The sequence below is a fragment of the Pongo pygmaeus genome, chromosome 18 (assembly GCF_028885625.2).
Source record: "Pongo pygmaeus isolate AG05252 chromosome 18, NHGRI_mPonPyg2-v2.0_pri, whole genome shotgun sequence".
NCBI classification, from domain to species: domain Eukaryota; kingdom Metazoa; phylum Chordata; class Mammalia; order Primates; family Hominidae; genus Pongo; species Pongo pygmaeus.
In genome coordinates this window covers 17,085,357-17,106,390 of record NC_072391.2, presented here as the reverse complement: position 1 = coordinate 17,106,390, position 21,034 = coordinate 17,085,357, and the positions used below count along the sequence as shown (strand labels likewise).

Here is a 21,034-nt window from a genome sequence, read left to right as displayed (position 1 = left end):
AGTCACATGGCATTTAATCATTATGGCTAAGAAGTCATTTACTCCATGGGGAAATTCTTCTCATTTCTTTAAACTGGAAAATAGTGATATCCCAAAAGGCAAACCTGTATCATAGTACCTTCCATCTGTTGGGAAACAATTCTCATTTTAGTCTGTTAATTTTAACTTCTACTTTCCCACTCTTCTTTCCAAAGTCAGAAAAAGGAGAAAAATAGGATTATAAAAAAAAAGGGATTAAAACAACCCCGCTAATTTTAATATTTACATAGTGATTCACTTTTCAAGTTCTTCATAACCATTTCCTAGTGATGTCATATATTTCCAATAAAATGTCCATTAAAATGGAAAAACCTTCGAAGAAATGTAACATTATAGAAATCTTTGTTTTCAATGTATAAACTATCATTACTTGCATTTTCCCCCTAGAAATGAGACAGTGAAATGTGTATAGTTTCAAACTTCTTAATATAAAGCACAAAGCAATTATCTAGAAAAAAAATCTGGCATTTGGACATCACAGATACATTGTGGTGTTTGCCAAGATATTACTAAACTAACATGTAACTTATAAGCTGTGATTCTTTTTTTTTTTGAGACGGAGTCTCGCACTGTCGCCTAGGCTAGAGTACAATGGCGTGATCTCAGCTCATTGCAACCTCTGCCTCCCAGGTTCAAGTAATTCTCCTGCCTCAGCCTCCCGAGTAGCTGAGATTACACCACCACCACGCCCAGCTAATTTTTTGTATTTTTAGTAGAGACGGGGTTTCACTATATTGGTCAGGCTGGTCTCGAACTCCTGACCTCGTGATCTGCCCACTTCAGCCTCCCAAAGTGCTGGGATTACAGGAGTGAGCCACCGCGCCTGGCAGCTGTGATTCTTTGTGTGTGTGAGCTAGGTAGGAAGGAAAGAGAAATGTAGTTCCAAATACATGATTTTAGGAGAAAATAAACTATAGTACTAAATACACATTGTTACATATACTTAACCTGAAAGTAAAATAAACACCCTCACACCAGCTGTTCTTATTTAGTATTTCTAAAGCGCCATATTAAAATGATCAATTCAGGCCAGGCACAGTGGCTCACACCACTAAAAGTACAAACATTAGACAGACGTGGTGGCGCATGCCTGTAATCCCAGCTACTCGGGAGGCTGAGGCAGGAGAACCGCTTGAACCCGGGAGGCAGAGATTGCAGCGAGCCAAGATCACACCACTGCACTCTAGACTCAGTGACAGAGCGAGACTCCATCTCAAAAGAAAAAATAAAATGATCAATCGAAAAACTTCCCTTGTATGCACTTCAATTAAATTTTTTTTTTTGGTAGCCCTCAGGGGAAGGAAGGACTCTGCAAACTAAATATATCCACTGAGAAACCTCCCCCACCCCATTTCAGGCTGTTCTTAAGGTCTAACACAGGAGTCAGCTAGATGAGGTCTCTGTCACATGTTCTCTTTTTCCCTTCCAAACAATGCTTTAAAAATGTAAAAAACATCCTTAGCTCCCAGGCCTACAAAAATAGGCCAAGAGCCATTGCATTTTCAAGATGAAGTGTCCCTTACAGATAACTAGGGCAAAGCTCCCTTATTTAACAGATGGGGAACCTGAAACCTGAAGGCCAGTGAGAAAAGGCTGCTGGGCCATGATTATACCAGGATACTTGCTATTAAAATGACTACAGAGCCAGGCGCAGTGGCTCATGCCTGTAATCCCAGCACTTTGGGAGGCCAAGGTGGGTGGACTGCTTGAGCCCAGGAATTCAAGAGCAGCCTAGGCAACATGGCAAAACCTCACCTCTACAAAAATTAGCTGGGTGTGACGGCGTGAGCCTGCAGGAAGATCACCTGAGCCTCGGGAGTTTGAAGCTGCAATGAGCCGTGACTGTGCCACTGCACTCTAGCTTGGGCAACAGAGTGAGACCCTGTCAAATAAATAAATAAACATTAAATAAAATAAAATGACTTCAGGACTCATTGGCCCCTGTCTATCTAAGCTTATTGTCAGGAAGATACCACTAAAGCCTACGGAAAACTAGAAACCAAGACGGGCTGCTAAGCGGAAGACATAGCCTATTGTCTATTAGTGCAGCAGCAGCTCCAAGAAAGAAGCTGGGGTGATGAAAATCACAGGACGTCCAGTGTGCCGGACGTCATGCTAGATAGTCAAGACTTATTAATCCATAGAACTTCCCCTAGGCCTTGAAAAATTAGGAAGGCAGACATTAGCCAGGGAAAAACATTACATTTAAAGCAGTATCATAGGCAAAGCCAAGAGGGAATCACCACATCATACCACCTGCTGCACCTCAGTACGGCAGAGGAGCTGCAGAGAACAGAGTAAGGGTGGAGTGAGTGAGCTCTGCACCAGAGTTCTCATCTCAGCTCCTGTATTTACTGGCATGTGATAGTACTGGCTTCCTGTTGTTGCTGTAACAAATAATGGCAGACACAGATGTATTTTAAAGTTCTGGATGTCAAAAGTCCAAAATGAGTCTCACTGGGCTAAAATCAACCCTGGCCTGTTAGCAAGTCATGTTCCTTTGGGAGGCTCTAGGGGGGAATCCTTGACTTTTCCAGCTCCAGAGGTTACCCACATCCCTTGGTTTGTGGCCCTTTCCTCCTCCAAAGCCAGTGACAACTAGACTGTCCGTCTCACATTACACTCTGCTATTTTGCCTCCAATTTTGATTCTTAAGAATCCTTCTGATTACACTGAGCCCACCCCAGTAACACAGGATAACCTCAGTGTCAGCTGATTAGCAATCTAATTCTATTTGCTACCTTAATTCCCCCTTGCCACGTATATAACCTATTCACAGGTTCTAGTGAGTAAGAAGCGGAGCTTTTTAAGGAGCCCTTATGAACCCTGCCTACTACACTAACCCTGAGCCAGTTAACAAACTCCTCAGAGCTTTAGTTTCTCCATCTGTGAAACTGGAATAAACACTTCCTACTTCAAAGGGTGACAGTGAAGACTGTGTCATTCAGGTAAAGTGCCTGGCTCATGGAAGTGCTCAGTCAAGTATCAGCTTATCTGGTTCAACTGTATATAAAAATAGGTGGCCAAGGACAGACCAGAACTGGGCTTGTCTGCACGGAGCTGTTTGACTGTAAGTTTGTGACTTTATTATGTGATCCCTAAGATTATTTTCTAAGATTGTAATGCTTCTAGTTCTTTATCTAGGAGTCTTATCAACTTTCAAACAAGAAAAAAACAAACTTGGAGAAATAGGATCAACACCCACACCCATACTCTAAAAGAGTCAACTTTAAAAGGGTAGAAAATATCACTAAATAATTAGAAAGTGGAGGTGTAATTTTTCAAATACCTGGGATCGAGGGATCAAAATCTCTCTAAATGAACACTAAATCTGGCTCTGAGCTTCCTGAAGCCAAGGCACAAGTGGACACACCTGTTGCTTTCCCCACCCCCATCAACCTTCCACTCTGCATGCGGTTTCTTCCATACTTAGCTGCAGGCTGAGCCTCCCACCCCCAGCACCCATCTCCACTGAGCCATCTTCCCGTCTCCACCTAAGGAAGGCTGTCACAGACCCATCACTAAATTCTCATTGTGAGCAACCCTACTTCTTGGCCACACTGGCTGGTGGCTCCTGCTGATGGCAGGAAATGAGGTACACTCATCATTATAGCTATATCACATACCAGATCCTCAAATGGTTGTTGAATTATTTAATAAGAAATCGTACTTCTGATTCTAACCTCAAGTGCTGGGAGGATCTTTTTTGGCCTTAGTTCTTATTTATAAGACTTAAGAAATAAGTCATTGTGGGGCACGGTGGCTCATCCCTTTAACCACAGCACTTTTGGAGGCTGAGGTGGCTGGACTGCTTGAACCCAGGAGTTCAAGATCAGCCAGAGTAACATGGTGAAACTACATCTCTACAAAAAAATAGAAAAATTTGGCCACGAGTGGTGGACGCCTGTAATCCCAGCACTTTGGGAGGCTGAGGTGGTTGGATCACCTGAGGTCGGGAGCTCAAGACCAGCCTGACCAACATGGAGAAACCCCATTTCTACTTAAAACACACACACACACACACACACACACACACACACACACACACACAGAAATCAGCTGGGCGTGGTGGTGCATGCCTGTAAATCCCAGCTACTTGGGAGGCAGGAGAATCGCTTGAATCCAGGAGGCAGAGGTTGCGGTGAGCCAAGATCGTGCCATTGCACTCCAGCCTGGGCAACAAGAGTGAAACTCTGTCTTGGGGAAAAAAAAAAAAAAAATTTGCCAAGCGTGGTGGTGCATGCCTGTAGTCCCAGCTCCTTGGGGGGCTGAGGTGGGAGGATCACCTGAGCCTGGGGAGGTTGAGGCTGCAGTGAGCCATGATTGTGCACTCCAGCCTGGGCACAGAGCGAGACTCTGTCTCAAAAAAAAGAAAAGAAATCATAATGGAAATAAAAGCATCTCCCACAAAATATACAAGGATTCCTTTGCTAAAATAATGTCAACTGAGTTAAAAAGTCAGTTTTAGGTGTGGCGACATAAAAGTATGGAATTTTTTTCCATTTTTTTGAGACAGAGTTTTGCTCTTGTTGCCTAGGCTGGAGTGCAATGCCATGATTTTGGCTCACTGCAACCTCCACCTCCCAGGTTCAAGCGATTCTCCTGTCTCAGCCTCCCAAGCAGCTAGGATTACAGGCATGCGCCACCATGCCTGGCTATTTTTGTATTTTTAGTAAACACTGGGTTTCTCCGTGTTGGTCAGACTGGTCTCAAACCCCTTACCTCAGGTGATCCGTCCGCCTTGGCCTCCCAAAGTGCTGGGATTACAGGTATGAGCCACAGCACCCGGCCCAAAGTATGGAATTTTTAATATGTTTATTCTAATTTATATTAGTCAGTACCCAGAAGGGTCTCAATGCAGGCAGATAGTTAGAAAAAGGTCTCCCCCATGAGTGAGTATAGTGACAACAAATGAAATTACCCAAGAAAAAAAAACGATCCTAGAACCCATTCCATTTGCCCAGAACTGTTAAACTCAATGTCTGGTCCAAAGACCCAAGAGTTAGGCCCAAAAACCTGAGAAAATAAAGCAATCTCCAAGCCAGCCTTGCTTGTCAGTCCCTTGTTTTTTCAATGCCTTTTAAAATGTCACATACTGAGCAAGAAAACCCTATCCTTCAGATCTTTTTTTTTTTTTTTTTTGAGACAAGGTCTCACTTTTGTCACCCAGGCCAGAAAGCAGTGGCATGATCTCAGCTCACTGCAGCCCTGACTTCCTAGGTTCAAACGATCCTCCCACCTCAGCCCCTAAGTAGCTGCAACTACAGGCTAATTTTTGTATTTTTTGTAGAGACGGGGTTTCGCCACATTGCGAAAGGTTGGTCTCAAACTCCTGAGCTCAAGGGATCCACCTGCCTCAGTCTCGCAAAGTGCTAGGATTACAGGCGTGAGCCACCGTGCCCCGCCAAGATCTTTAGATGCTGTCTAAAATCTCACAATCTGGCCGGGCGCGGTGGCTCACGCCTGTAACCCCAGCACTTTGGGAGGCCGAGGTGGGCGGATCATGAGGTCAGGGATCACGATGATGCTGGCGAAAACGGTGAAACCCCGTCTCTACTAAAAAATACAAAACATTAGCCGGGCGTGGTAGCGGGCGCCTGTAGTCCCAGCTACTCGGGAAGCTGAGGCAGGAAAATGGCGTGAACCTGGGAGGCGGAGGTTGCAGTGAGCCGAGATCGCGCGGCTGCACTCCAGCCTGGGCGACAGAGCAAGACTCCGTCTCAAAAAAAAAAAATCTCCAATCTGACAGAACAATACTCCAGAAAAGCTCTCTTCGCTTGGAGGACGGCCCTTTTTATGCGTACCGACTCAGTTCTACAAGCAAATCTCGGCAGCATCAGACGCCACCTGGTGGAGTACAGGGACACTACGCTGGAATCAAAGTTCTTCCTCCATTTAATACCTTTCCTCCAAAACACTGTTTCCCAAAGGGAGTTCCTTAGAAAACTAATGCTCAAGGTTTCTTCATCAACTGAGTTTAGGAATTCCCAAAGGTGGTAGAAGGGAGTGGAAACAATATTTTAGTTAATAGTTTAGTGTGGCTGGGCGCGGTGGCTCACGCCTGTAATCCCAGCACTTTGTCAGGCCAAAGCGGGAGGATTGCCTGAGCTCAGGAGTTCCAAGACCAGCCTGGGCAACACAGTGAAACCCCGTCTCTACTAAAATACACAAAAATCAGCCAGGCCTAGTGGCGTGTGGCTGTAGTCCCAGCTACTTGAGAAGCTGAGGCAGGAGAACTGCTTGAACCCGGGAGGCGGAGGTTGCAGTGAGCAGAGAATGGGTGTCTCAAAAACAAAACAAAACAAAACAAAAAAATAGTTCAGTGTATTTCCAAGATGATATTTAGGTACCATGTGAATTTCAATTTGATCTCTACAAAAAAAAATTGTTGTAACTTGCTGGTGTGTTAGTGCACACCTGTAGTTCTAGCTACTCAAAAGGCTGAGGCAGAATCTGATTGCTTGAGCCCATGAGTTCAAGGTTACCACTACGTTCCAGCCTGGGCAACAAAGTGAGACCCTGTCTCGGCAAAAAAAAAAAAAAAAATAGAATGAACCAGGCAGGGAAATTCCTACACTATGGTCTATTGAGCCTGAAGGGCCAGGCACAAGAAGTGGAGAAGGTGGTGAGAGGGGATCCAAAGTGACATTTTAAAATCCCGCAGCTAAAATCTTTCTCACGCGTCCTTTACCAGTCATTCATTCACCAAGCACAGCATGGAGTTGTAGGAGCAACAAAACAAAACCCTGCCGTCGAGGTCCTCAGTAAATATTATCTGAACAAATTAGCTCCTATTCTGGTGGGAGAGAGATTCAGTCCATTGGACAGGGAGAAAACCATGCGTTACAAACAGAAGCATGTAGGAGGTGCATGGGAAAGGGGAAGAGAAAGACTGGGCCTGCTGGTCAGTCAATGACATCATTTCTTGTGTGGATGTTTTCACTAGAATAGGTAAAATACTTATCTGAGGTGCTTTCAACCAGATAGCTTAGTTTCTAATTAAGGTATAAAGACTATTATTTTACTTACACGCAAAGTATTTCTTTACTCGCTTTATTACTTTACTCACACACAAAGTATTTCACGATTTGACCTTATAAAATAAGGATTTATATACCTACCTCTACCCTTCCCAAATTTACAGATAAACAAACGCAAACACAGAAAGTTTAAATATTTTGTTCCAAGTTTACAGACCTCACCAGGAGCAGACAAAGGGTAAGGACCAGGCATTGCTGCCTTCCAGCCCACTGCTTTTCTCCCTAGACTGCACTGCAAGTCCTTTTGTAGATCAGATGAAAAATGGGGTCAAAATTTGCTGCAAATCTTCTCTTTTAAAAAAGCCACTGAATTATAGCAGAATATGACAAAATGTTACCAGAACACATTTTTACAGCAAATAATGAAATAATCATCAGATTTTTAAAAATCAAGCAAGCAACTTCAGAATATGACCCCTCTACCAAATTTTCTTTTGGTAATAAAGTAGCCTCTCTGCCAAGATCAAATGTAAAAATGTTACAAGAGGAACAGGCTTTGCAGTCCTGGAGGAGTAAAGAAGTACAAGAGAGCTGATTTCCTCCAGGCTTTTGAAACATACACAAAGATTGCCAGCCCACAATTAATCATCTAGCACTGTGAAATGATTAAACATTAATGAGAGATAGGTAAGACCTACTACAAAAAATTATAAGGAAGTTTTGAATAAATGAATAATCATGCTGTGAACCTAGAAAGGAAAGCTAAATGTTATGAACATATCAATTATCTTCAAGTCAATTTATATATTTAACATAATTTCAACAAAATTCCAGCCAAAGGCATGGATGGACATAAAAGAATATTCCACAAAACACAAGAACTACAAGTCCAGACTCGACCAAGTAATAACAATTTACAAAGTAAGAACTTAGATTATGTTTACTCAGAAAAAAATAGGTATCTAGACCAAAAGAAATCACAGAAATAGACCCAAATGCATGGAAAAATATGTTCTGTAGTAAAGCAGGCATCATCAAGATTAGAACGAAAGGAAACATCATTTTATAAATGAGAGAGGGAAAAAAATCAACTGTGCTCTACATTTTAAGCCAAAGTAAAGCCAGGGAGCATAAAGTGCTAAATAATTTTTAAATTTAAAAAATAACGAAATAAACTAATATAGTCATCAGATTTTCAGGAAAAAAAAAAAAAAAAGCAAGAAAAACTAACCAGAAGGCCAGGCGCAGTGGCTCATGCCTGTAATCCCAGCACTTTAGGAGGCCGAGGCAGGTGGATCACTTGAGGTCAGGAGTTTGAGACCAGCCTGGCCAACATGGTGAAAAGCTGTCTCTACTAACAATACAAAAATTAGGCGGGCGTGGTAGTGGGCGCGGTGGTGGGTGCCTGTAGTCCTAGCTACTTAGGAGGCTGAGGCATGAGAATCCCTTGAACCTGGGCAGAGGTTGCAGTGAGGTGAGATCATGCCACTGCACTCCAGCCTGGGCAAAAGAGTGAGACTCCAACTCAAAAAAAAAAAAAAAAGAACCAGAGATTTAACTTTTTTTTAAAGAAAATATGAAAGCACTACATAAATAATAATAACAGAAGTAAAAAAGGCTAACACAGGCTGGGCGCAGTGGCTCACGCCTGTAATCCCAGCACTTTGGGAGGCCGAGGCGGGCGGATCATGAGGTCAGGAGTTCAAGAACAGCCTGGCCAACATGGTGAAACCCTGTCTCTACTAAAAACACAAAAAATTAGCCAGGCGCGGTGGCAGGCGCCTGTAATCCCAGCTACTCGGGAGGCTGAGGCAGAAGAATCGCCCGAACCTCGGACACAGAGGTTGCAGTGAGCGGAGATTTCGCCACTGCACTCCAGCCTGAACGACAGAGAGAGACTCCGTCTCAAAAAAAAAAAAAAAAGAAAGAAAGGCTAACACAACAATGGACAGAAATATGCACAAGAGTTCCTGTCCACAACACCTTAACAGGTAGACCAAGGTAAACTGACAGATCAGCACTGAGGCCGAGCCCTGGAGAAAAAAGCAAACAGTTAAAACAAGAGAAGGCAATTACTATTACAGTGCTGAGGTGGTAAGTGAATTTCCTTTCATTTAATGTGTAAAAATAGCAAATGTTTGACAAGTTGCGTTAAGTAGGGGGTAAAGGACCACAGAACCCGATCTTATAACCCAAGCCTCGCATGCTGGGGGCCAGGAATAAGCTCTCCTCACAACACACCCTACAGCCCTGTGATGCTTCAGACATGGTACACTCGCAAATTATTTATGCACTGATGACCAGCTAGCTTCAAAAAACAAATGTAGATCTTGGAAGTGGCCTGGCTATTTCTAAGACAATTAAAAAAAAATCATTAAGGCAGGGGAAAGGCATGTGTATTGTATAAATGCTGGTGGCCTGCTGAACCAAGGCATCTACTTTCTACTACAACAGTCTAAACACTTCTTCAGTTCAGCTCTCTATAACTAAATGTTATATGTGTCAAATGTTTCTCCAGCCTTGATTTGTATATACAATCTAAACATGACATTGACCTAGAATTTAATTTGAAACGGTATCTTTTTTTTTTTAAATGTGCATGTGTTTCTCCTACCTCTTACTGCACATCTGCTGTTAATAATAAGGAAAACACCATTTGACTTCAGGGTAGAAGAAAGGGAGAAAAACCCCAGATGCCCAAGGCAAGATTTACTTTAGGGAATCCTTCATAGTGCACATATTACAGAAAATCATCATTTCCAAATGTGTGAATTTAGCCACAAAAAAATGGGGTGAAAAGATTAATTAGAATTAATCTCAGCTCCTGCAAACTTGTATATGCATTAGAATTTTACAAGATCCAACTAGAATCACAGGATAGGGAAGAGATGCAGAGAAAGTAAATCAGACCACATTTATTATGAAAACAACTTGCACATAAACTTGTCAAAATTAGTGATTTGACCAAGGAGGTTCATTTTGTACCTTTGAGTAATTTTTAACCATTTATCCCTTTCAACCTTATTTTATATCTATTTTATTTATCACTATTTACCCTTCTTTTGCTGAAAGAAAGGAGAAAAAGGCTACTGTCTCGTATTAGAAGGGTATTCCTAAAAGGAACACCATTTCAGAAACCTCTGAATGAAAAAATAATTTAAGATGAGTAATGTATTTCTAATATGGCATAGCGGCACACAATATAAGCCAATCAAATAACAAAACATGCTTCTACGACCTTGAAATGGCCTCTTCAGCTCACAAACTTGAATGCTACCATCACTTTAGTGAATGACTCTAGGTTACCCTTTTATATAATCTTCATTAAGGTCTGTCTTCTGTGAAGGGCTTTATTTAATTTTCCATGAAGAGCTTTGAATGGATGCTTCTTAAGCTTACTTAAGTTGGCAGTATTTTGTTTCCAAAGTTCAAACTTCCATTTGCTAAGTCTGCTTAGTCACTTGAAACTGTGCAGCTCAAAGTCTTTCAATTACACAGACATACTTATATGACAGTTTGATTTTCTCCCCGTCTCCCAGACAAACAATGTGAATATAGTAGATTCTCTGTCCATAAAACCTTCAAGGTATATATTAATATTGCCAGTTATAAAATTGTTTCATATATGCTGTTTTAATATTCCAAAAATAAAAATAATAAAAGAATAGTTACATATTTTTGGTTGATCTCCTGGAGGAAGGTAATAGGGTCATTAATGTGATCACTTGCTTGGCAAAGACTGACTGAGACCATGCTTTGTGCCAGGCTATACAGAAACAACACTAACATGAGGAACATGGTCCCTACCCTCAGCAATCTTACAGTCTAGGGGAAAAGACATTAAATAAATCATCTTGAAATCACATATATAAATGCAAACTGTGTTAAGTGCTACAAAAGAAACAACAGGCTACCCAAGTGAGACCGGGGTAGAGGTTTCAGTGATTTAATTGTGGAAGCAATATTTGGGCTGGGCCCCGACAGGTGGAGAACTGAGCCCTAGGGGTGGAAGCATATTCCAGGAAGAAGGACTAGCATGTGCAAAGGCCACAGTCTGAGGAAGGAGAAGCGGGTGGATACCAGTTATGTGTCCACTGGTCTGGTCCAGGTGTGGGTGAACGGGCGCAGACTGGAGTGGTAACAAAGGGGATGGAGACAAGCGAGCAGATGAGAATGGATCTGACACAACTCACAGGCTGTGGAGTCAGGACTGAGAGAGCGCACAGAACAACATAAAACAATTGGGAGAATATGACCTTTCACTTAAAAACCAGGACACCAAACAATATACAATTCAACTAAGTCAAAGAAAAATACAGATGTGAGAAGCTGACAGTAGCCTATGCTGTAATGTGCATGCGTGTTATACCTATAAAAATACTTCTCAAAAGAAATGTATTGCTAAATTACAACCTATCTGACAGATAAAATAACCACTAAAAATGCTGACCAAAACTTTTAACTATAAACACAAAAAAGATTATGATGTAATAATTTTCTTTTTTTTGAGACAGACTCTCGCTCTGTCACCCAGGCTGGAGTGCAATGGCGTGATCTTGGCTCACTGCAACCTCCGCCTCCCGGGTTCAAGCGATTCTCCTGCCTCAGCCTCCCAAGTAGCTGGGACTACAAGCATGTGCCACCATGTCTGGCTAATTTTTGTATTTTTAGTAGAGACGGGGTTTCATCATGTTGGCCAGACTGTTCTCGAACTCCTGACCTCAGGTGATCCACCCACCTTGACCTTCCAAAGTGTTGGGATTACAGGCGTAAGCCACTGTGGCTGACATTCATTTATTTATTTATATAAATAATAAATATATATACTAATAAATATAAATATAATATATAACATATACAATAAATATAATATAATATATATTACATATTATATAATATATAATACAATATAATATATAATGTATGTAATATAATATATGCTATATATTATAATATATAATATATGCTATATATTATAATATATAATATATATAAATAAATATAAATATAAATATATATATATATGGTTTTTTTTTTTTGAGACAGGATCTCACTCTGTCCCCCAGGCTGGAGTGCAGTGGCATGATCTCAGTTTACTGCAACCTCTGCCTCCTGCGTTGAAGCGATTCTCCCACCTCAGCCTCCCAACTAGCTGGGATTACAGGTGTGTACCACCACACCTGTCTAATTTTTGTATTCCCTGTAGAGACGGGGTTTTGCCATGTTGGCCAGGCTGGTCTCAAACTCCTGGACTCAAGCAATCCACCCGCCTCAGCCTCCCAAAGTGCTGAGACTACAGGCATGAGCCACTGCACGCAGCCTCAAGCTATATTTTTAAGAAGCAAAACATTTGAGAGACTATACATGAAACAGAACAGTATTTCCTGTTTGCTAATGATGGAACATTAAACAATGTAATTATTAAAAATACACTGACAGCTGGGCGCAGTGGCTCATGCCTGTAATCCTAGCACTTTGGGAACCGAGGCAGGTGGATCACCTGAGGTTAGGAGTTCGAGACCAGCCTGGCCAACGTGGCAAAACCCCATATCTACTAAAAATACAAAAATTAGCCAGGCACGGCGGCAGGCGCCTACGTAGTTCCAGCTACTCAGGAGGCTGAGGCAGGAGAATCGCTTGAACCCGGGAGGCAGATTCCAGTGAACCAAGATCACGCCCACTGCACTCCAGCCTGGGTGGCAGGGCGAGACTCCATCAAAAATAAAATAAAATAAACAAAAACACGTTGAGAAAAGGAATCAAGCAAATTAGAATATATATTCATAGTAACACATGGAAAAGATGTAAATAACAATTCTACTCAAGTAACAATGTCTTAATATGAATCATTTTTTACCTTTCTTTAATGAATGTAATGCTGAGGTGAAGAAGGTCAAATAACCAGGAGGCTGGGGTGAGCCACTGAACTCAAAGTACCCAAGTACTCCAGGCTGCAGGAAAAAGAGCAGAATTAGGTAACTGAGGCACTGTCAGCCACAGTGTAATGGAGGATATTTTAAAGCAAGACATATTATAATTTGACAATTAATGCATCTTGTTGCCTTTCATTTTTTCAAAAAGCCTAACTAAGCACAGGAGAAAAATTTCAGGTTGGAGTTGAACATCCCCTACATTTAAACAACAAACAGGGTAACGGATGGAGTTGCAGTAGCTTTGACAGGATTGCACAGTGGTCATTCAGGGACATTCAAAGCTGAAATTTCCTTCTGTCCCCATGAGTAGGTCTTTCCACACCCTGTTTGTTGACAGTACAATTCTCCCAGGCTCAAAACTTCATCAGTAAGTTGTGCCCTCAATCGCTTTTAACAACTCCAGACAAGAAGTGGCAATAATTTTCTTTTAACCTTTCTTAAGTTTCTTCTTGAATCTCTTTCTCTCATTGCCTCCAAACATACGTTCACACTTTGCCGCAAATCAGGGTTAATCTTCACCTGTAATCAAGCCCCTTCAATAGGAAACAAACCATAGAACCCCCCACAAAACCCAGCATTCCACAGTGGCAACTCTCCTTTCCCTCAGGTCTGCAGAGGACCCGCCTCCGGCCCTCTGGCTCCTCCACCCTACACACTCATTTCCATCCTCATTTCCACCTGCTCATTCCACTTCTCTAAGCTGGGTGCAGAACGCCCCTTCATTCTGCCAAACCAATTAACTGTCCCCTACCAGATATGTTCTGCCTTCCTGTTTACAATCACTTCTTCCTTCTTGGAAGGCCCTGTGGCACTCATTCAGTCAGGTTTTGTTCTGTAATAATCGTATCTGTCTTAAAAGTCAAATTGTGAGATCCGTGAGGAAAAAGTGCTGGACTTGGAGTCAGAAGACCTAAGCTCAAGTCTGAGATCTAGTGGCTGAATGAACAGCCTCAGGAGAACCCTTCAATATGAAACCTCAGTTGCCTGATGTGGAAATAGGAACAATTCTTCACAGGGTTAGGCAAAGAGCAAGCCTGATGAACCGTAAAGCACTAGGCAAATGAAAAGAATCCTTTTAAGCCCAAAAGCACTTGGCACTACACTCCATATTAGTAAGTCATTGTGGAAACGAACTTGATCATTGAAACAAAATTGCATCCAAAATTTGGTTGAAATTTAATCTGTTGCTAAAGTTTAAAATCAGTATGTTATATAAAAGAGGAAACTTTTGATCTGTAGTGGAATATACTATCTTTCCAATCTAAACCACTTGCTTGTTCTAAGATTCAACTGTAAATGAATCAATTGATTTTCATTCTGATAGAAACTCAACATCTAGGCTGGGTGCAGTGGCTCACACTTGTAATCCCAACACTTTGGGAGACCTAGGCGGGAGGATCATTTGAGGTCAGGAGTTCAAGACCAGCCTGGTCAACATGGTGAAACTCTGTCTCTATTAAAAAATACAAAAATTAGCCAGGTGTGGTGGTACATGCCTGTAGTCCCAAATACTCGGGAAGCTGAGGCAAGAGAATCCCTTGAACCCAGGAGGCGGAGGCTGCAGTGAGCTGAGATCATGCCCCTGCACTCCAGCAGGTGGGGGACAGAGCAAGACTCCATCTCAAAAAAAAAAAAAAAAGAAACAGAGTCTCACTCTGTTGCCCAGGCTCACACCTGTAATCCCAGCACTTAGGGAGGCTGAGGCGGGTGGATCACTTGAGGTCGGGAGTTCAAGACCAGCCTGGCCAACATGGTGGAACCCTGTCTCTACTGAAAATAAAAATTTAGCCAAGCATGGTGGTGCACGCCTGTAATTCCAGCTACTCAGGAGGCTGAGGCACAAGAATTGCTTGAATCAGGGAGGTGGAGGTTGCAGTGAGCCAAGATCGTGCCACTGCATTCTAGCCTGGGCAACAGGCTGGAATCTCAAAAATCTCAAAACAAAAACAAAAAACCACAAAACTATGAACTAACAGAAACAGTACCTATGCGCACAACATTCAGAGTAGAATTTTACAAACAATATGACAATGTTGGGTACCAGCATTCTAGAGTTCTGTCAAAATGCTCATGTTTTCTGTCATCTGGCAATTTGACTTAACTCTCTTCTTCCCCCTAAAAGATTCCCGAGCCTTTCCCCAACCCATTTAAATGTAAAACAATTTTGTTACCAAGCTGTTAGGAATAAATGAATGAATGTATGCTAAATAAGTGTTCTTAAATGGATACAGAAATTCACGAAAAGATTCTTAAAATATTTTGCCTGCAGATAGAAGATAAGAGTTTGAAATAATAATACTGTTAGCATTTGGTGAGTAAATTATAAGGTACAAGTCAAATGAATCTGTCAAGTGCTTTAAAAAATAAAAAAGAGGCCAGCAGCGCTGGCTCACGCCTGTAATCCCCTCAGATCACTTGAGGCCAGGAGTTCAAGACCACCCTTGGCCAGCCTGGTGAAATCCCATCTCTACTAAAAACACAAAAATTAGCCGGGCGTGATGGTGGGCACCTGTAGTCGCAGCTACCTGGGAGGCTGAGGCAGGAGAATTGCTTGAATCTGGGAGGTGGAGGTTACAGTGAGCAGAGACCGCACCACTGCACTCCAGCCTAGGCAAGAGAGTGAGACTCTGTCTCAAAAAAACAAACAATCAAACAAACAAATAAATAAGAAAGCAAGCACTATTGATGTAGAAGCTACCAATACCTAACACAAATGATGTCCAAACAATACTGAAATTAGAGGAGCCAGAAAATTAGTCACTGAAAATTAAATGACTATTACTCAGTCCTATTCTCTTTCCAATCAACTTAATGTCCACTGAAATAAAAATGACACTGGCCAGGTGTGGTGGCTTATGTCTATAATCCCAGGACTTTTGGGGGCTGAGATGGGAGGATCACCTGACCTCAGGAGTTTCAGACCAGCCTGGGCAACATGGCAAGACCTCATCTCTATAAATTAAAAATAAAAATGACACTGGTTCTGTTAGTATACGTTGTCCACAGTAATCGACTTCATTTTCCTCTCTGTATTTAAAGTGGCAGGAAGAACATTCAAGGAAGAGGGATTCCACAATTGGAGTAACTGAAGTAAGTAGAATTTCTTTTTCTCTTTTTTAGAGACAGAGTCTTTCTCTGTCGCCAAGGCTGGAGTGCAGTAGCGTGATCTCGACTCACTGCAACCTCTGACTCCCAGGTTAAAGCAATTCTCCTGCCTCAACCTCCCCAGTAGCTGGGATTACAGGCGCCCGCCACCACATCCGGCTAATTTTTTGTATTTTTAGTAGAGACGAGGTTTCACCATGTTGGCCAGGCTGGTCTTGAACTCCTGACCTCATGATCTGGCCGCCTCGGCCTCTCAAAGTGCTGGGATTACAGGCGTGCCACAGGGCCCGGTCAAATTTCTTAACATGGTTTGCAAGGAAATTATATAGAGCTCTTAATCTCCCTTTATGGGATCTCCTGGCAAGTTCATTTCAGTTTTTAGCTACATTCATTATTTACAAGGTAAGTATCATTGTAGTGCTTACCTGGGTAGAAAATTATAGACCCTACCCTGCCTGAATATTGTGACTATCATACACAAAATAATCCCAGTTCTGTAGAATAAATGTGAATGACCCAATTAATAACAGGAAATGGCAAAACTCTGCTGCTTAAGAGCCATGGCATCATCCTTCATCCATATTTATTCTTTTAAGTATTCATTTAGAAAAAAAAAAGCTACAGCCAAATTAAGGAGCCAACATCTTCAAAATATTCTACCATAAAAGAAAAAAGTTTCAAAAAATGACATTAAATAAATATTTGAAGTTGTAACCCCTAGGTAGATACTGAAGTTTCAATTCAGGAACCTTAAATATTTCTTTGAGGAAGGAACATGATAGACAAGAATTTGGGGAGCCACAAGGCTGGGCTGTCATCCAGTCTCCATGTAGGTAAATCACAGCCTCCCTGTACCTTAGCTTCTGAATCTGTTGGAAGCATCCACAATTTCCATCTACCTCACCTGGCTGTTTGGAACATTTAGAAATAAGCACTTGAAAACTGAAGAGCACTTCACAATGCATAGTTTATGCATTACTTCTTTGCTAATAACGACTGAAGTATTTCAGGGTTTACAAAGTTAAGAATTTTTAGTACTCACCCTTTAATGGCTTTTTGTGATGTTTAAGTAACTTAAAGGTAAAACTGTTGTCCTAGAAATTGTTTCTGGGCTCAGAGTCTTGTCTTTGTTTTGTTTTGAGATGGAGTCTCACTCTGTTGCCCAGGCTGGAGTGCAGTGGTGCCATCACAGCTCACTGTAACCCCAAACTCCTGGACTCAAGCAATCCTCCAGCCTCAGCCTCCCAAGCAGCTGGGACCACAGGCATGTGCCACCAGGTTTGGCTAATTTTTAACATTTTATTATAGAGACAGGGTCTCATTTTGTTGCCCAGGCTGGTCTTGAGTTCCCGGCTTCTAGCAATCCTCCCACCTTGGCCTCCCAAGTGCTGGGATTGCAGGCGTGAAGCACCTCGCCGGGCCTCTTAGTCATAGTTTACAAACATAAAACCATGGTTAATGATTAGCAATGTGATATTGGTAGGTCTCAGATATCTAAGCCAAATAAAATATTTTCCATTGGTTAAAAACTTCCACTCTTCAGCCATGTGCGGTGCCTCACACCTGCAATCCCAACACTTTGGGAGGCCGAGGCAGGCGGATCACAAGGTCAAGAGATCGAGATCATCCTAGCTAACAAGGTGAAACTCCGTCTCTATTATAAATACAAAAATTAGCCGGGCATGGTGGTGCATGTCTGAGTCCCAGCTACTCAGGAGGCTGAGGCAGGAGAATCACTTGAACCTGGCAGGTGGAGGTTGCAGTGGGCCAAGATCACGCCACTGCACTCCAGCCTGGACATCAGAGCGAGACTCCACCTCAAAAAAAAAAAAAAAAAAAAAAAAAAATTCCACTCTAAGCAATTCAGTATCAAATCATCTGAATAGGCCTTTGAAAGGATTCAACTATAGGACTTCTAAAAATTAATACCGAGATACAATTAGTACATTCCTTTTTTTAACAACAGAATAAGCATATATGAATAGAGTTCCACATACATATAATAAAATTTTACGTCAGCTGGGCACAGTGGCTCACACCTGTAATCCTAGCATTCTGGGAGGCTAAGATGGGCTGATCACTTGAGGCTAGGAATTCAAGAACAGCCTGGCCAAATGGTGAAACCCCGTCTCTACTAAAAATACAAAAACAGCTGGGCGTGGAGGCACATGCCTGTAATCCCAGCTACTCAGGAGGCTGAGACACGAGAATCGCTTGAACCCAGGAGGTGGAGGTTGCAGTGAGCCGAGATTGCGCCACCACACTCCAGTCTGGGAGACAGAGCAAGACTCTGTCTCAAAAACAAGTTTATGTCAATAGAGAATATTATGTATTTCAGGACATCATCACTTCCCAAGTAATGAATGCTAACTATATAATTTTATAATGGTCCAAAATGCTCACAAATATCTGGATTAGAGACAAATTTATAATTAATCAATTTTTTTCCTTTTTTTTCCTTCCTTAAAATCCAGATCCTACACAAGAAATTTTTTTTTAAAACAAGGAGGAAATTATCACACACACTCCTACAAGATGTTACAAACATATCTAACAGACATTAAGTCAAGCAAAAATAACCAATCCTTCATTAGGTCAAACTTCAGAAGTGCCATGAAAACATTAATTATTTTGACCCAATTTTGATATACTTAAATTTAAACACACTTGATACTGAAATCCATATTGATAAAAAATATAAACTGAGATAAGGCTCTTGACCAAAACAAGTATCTTTCATAGTAATATGTCTTTAAATTAGCAAGTTCCTTCACATATTTAAACTGTATAGGGTTTTTGTTTGTTTTTTGGAAAAAATAAGGAGTTTGAGTAAAAAGTTGAGTATCAGAGACAGCTCTAGTGATGACACTCTAACTCACCCCTAGCTATAATTTCCACCCACCCCCCCGATAACCTTCCAACATTCTCTAGTCAAGGCACTGTTTAATTTTCATCTTCTCTCTACTGCCACCATTATAAGCAGATAAACTTTTAACTATTAAATTAATGCCTTCTGAGAGCCCCATGATAAAAGATGTGTTTTCTTCCTCTTAAGGCCTTAATTGGGAAAACTCAGTTCTTCAGAGCAGTAGTTCTTAACTGGGGGAATTTTGTCCCCTGAGGGGTTTTTGGCAAGGTCTGCAGATATTTTTGGTTGTCACAACTGAGGGGAGAAAACGGTGCTACCAACATCTAGTGGGTGGAGGCCAGGGATATTGCTAAATATCCTGCAAAGCACAGGACAGCCCCCCAAAACACAGAATTATCTGACCTCCAATGTCAACTGTGCCAAGGTTTAGAAACACTAACTTAGCAGAATATTCAAAAGCTTACTGTGCTCTACTCCAGGGACTCCAAAAATTCCTTAACTTTCCTAATCATTCAACCGTCAAAACCATGACAGTAGTTTCATTTCTGGATCTAGAATTCTGTCTCTATGTTATGGGCAGTGTGTGTGAAACTGACACGTTTTCTAGGCTGTGCTATTTGGTGTATTTTGCAAGACAAATGGTTTCAAAGTGTCACACTGGGCTTGACTAGTGAGTTGTTTCACAATAAAGTACTATCTATCTCTTGCCAATGAGACAATCTCATCTCAGTGACAAGCCCAGCAAAAGATGATACTAACCCGATAAAAGCCACAGCTTTTGGGAGGAAGTCATTTTAAAGGCTGACAGAAGTGATCTAGGGACCCCATCTTGGTAGCACTCTTGTGGTTCCCATTTTAAAGGCAGTCCAGTTTAACCACTGTTGTACATCACTCTAAGTGGGCTGCCAAAAAACTTAATGTAATGTTTTAAATGTCATCAGCAGTAATGTCATCAGTAGATTAGTGAGTCTAACATGAATTCCACATCAATACTTGAAGCACAGTCTTTTAAAGTACTGCTGGGCTGGGCACGGTGGCTCACACCTGTAATCCCAGCACTTTGGGAGGCTGAGGCAGAAGGATCGCTTGAGCCGAGATCATGCCACCGCATTCCAGCCTGGGTGACAGAGTGAAACCCTATCTCAAAAAAATAAAATAATCCAGCCTGGCCAACATGGTTAACCCCATCTCTACTGAAAATACAAAAAATTAGCCAGGTATGATGGCGCATGCCTGTAATCCCAGCTACTTAGGAGGCTGAGGCAGAAGAATCACTTGAACCCGAGAGATGGAGGTTGCAGTGAGCCAAGATCACGACACTGCACTCCAGCCTGGGTAACAGAGTGAGACCATCTCTAAATCAATCAATCAATCAATCAATCAATCAATCAATCCATGGAGTACTGCTAAAAGCAGGTCTGTCTGACTCCTGATTCTTCACCATTTTGCTGTGCCATACCGAGTGGCTCTGGCTGTAACCCACTGAAGAACCACATCAAAACCCACTTACCACAACTTTACTGTTAGAAGGAATCTCAAGGATACCCTGGCCCAGGCTCCTGATGCCCAGGAAGTGAGGAACCCGCCCCAAATCACAGACCCAGTGAGTGTGCCAAAGGGATCAGACCCCAGTACCCTGCCTCTTAATATAGCCCTCACCCACCAGCCTGCCCAGGGAAAATGAGGGGCAGGCCTCTGAGGCGCACAGACATCCATCTGCTATCTATGTAATTAAGGAGTAGTTACTCTGATGCATAGCTAAGAACTATAAGCAGAATAACTAGATATTCATACTGCTGCCTGGGGAATCTCTGCTAATAGTTAACACATACGTAGAGTTTCCAACATGATTCAAAAAAGCTATACTGATGTTCTGGTGAAAAAATGTGTATCCAATCTATACAGAATATAAATAGTGCAAACAGTAAAATTCGACTAGCCACAATTCTAAACTGTCAGGAAGGTCTGGATATACATGGTTTTTTAATCTCTGTCAGGTATTTATGGTCTTGATTTTGTTGTACGTAAGTATCATTTTACTTTTACTCAAGTATGATTTTATACTTGTTCCAGTGAATTTTTTGCAGAACTACTTTTATAATTTTTTG

The 21,034-nt window shown here is 41.8% G+C and overlaps 1 protein-coding gene across 3 annotated transcripts in view; it reads right to left on the bottom strand.

Annotated features, from left to right (window-relative positions):
* Positions 1-21,034, bottom strand: part of TXNDC11 (thioredoxin domain containing 11) — a 63,711-nt gene that overhangs the window by 29,506 nt on the left and 13,171 nt on the right. For 2 of the 3 annotated variants that reach the window (XM_054453347.2, XM_054453349.2), the window contains one exon: positions 12,877-12,970. The exons of the other annotated variant lie outside the window; for it this stretch is intronic. In XM_054453347.2, the coding sequence (XP_054309322.2) occupies positions 12,877-12,970 (94 nt within the window). The remainder of the gene's footprint in view (positions 1-12,876; positions 12,971-21,034) is intronic. 3 annotated transcript variants of the gene reach the window in all.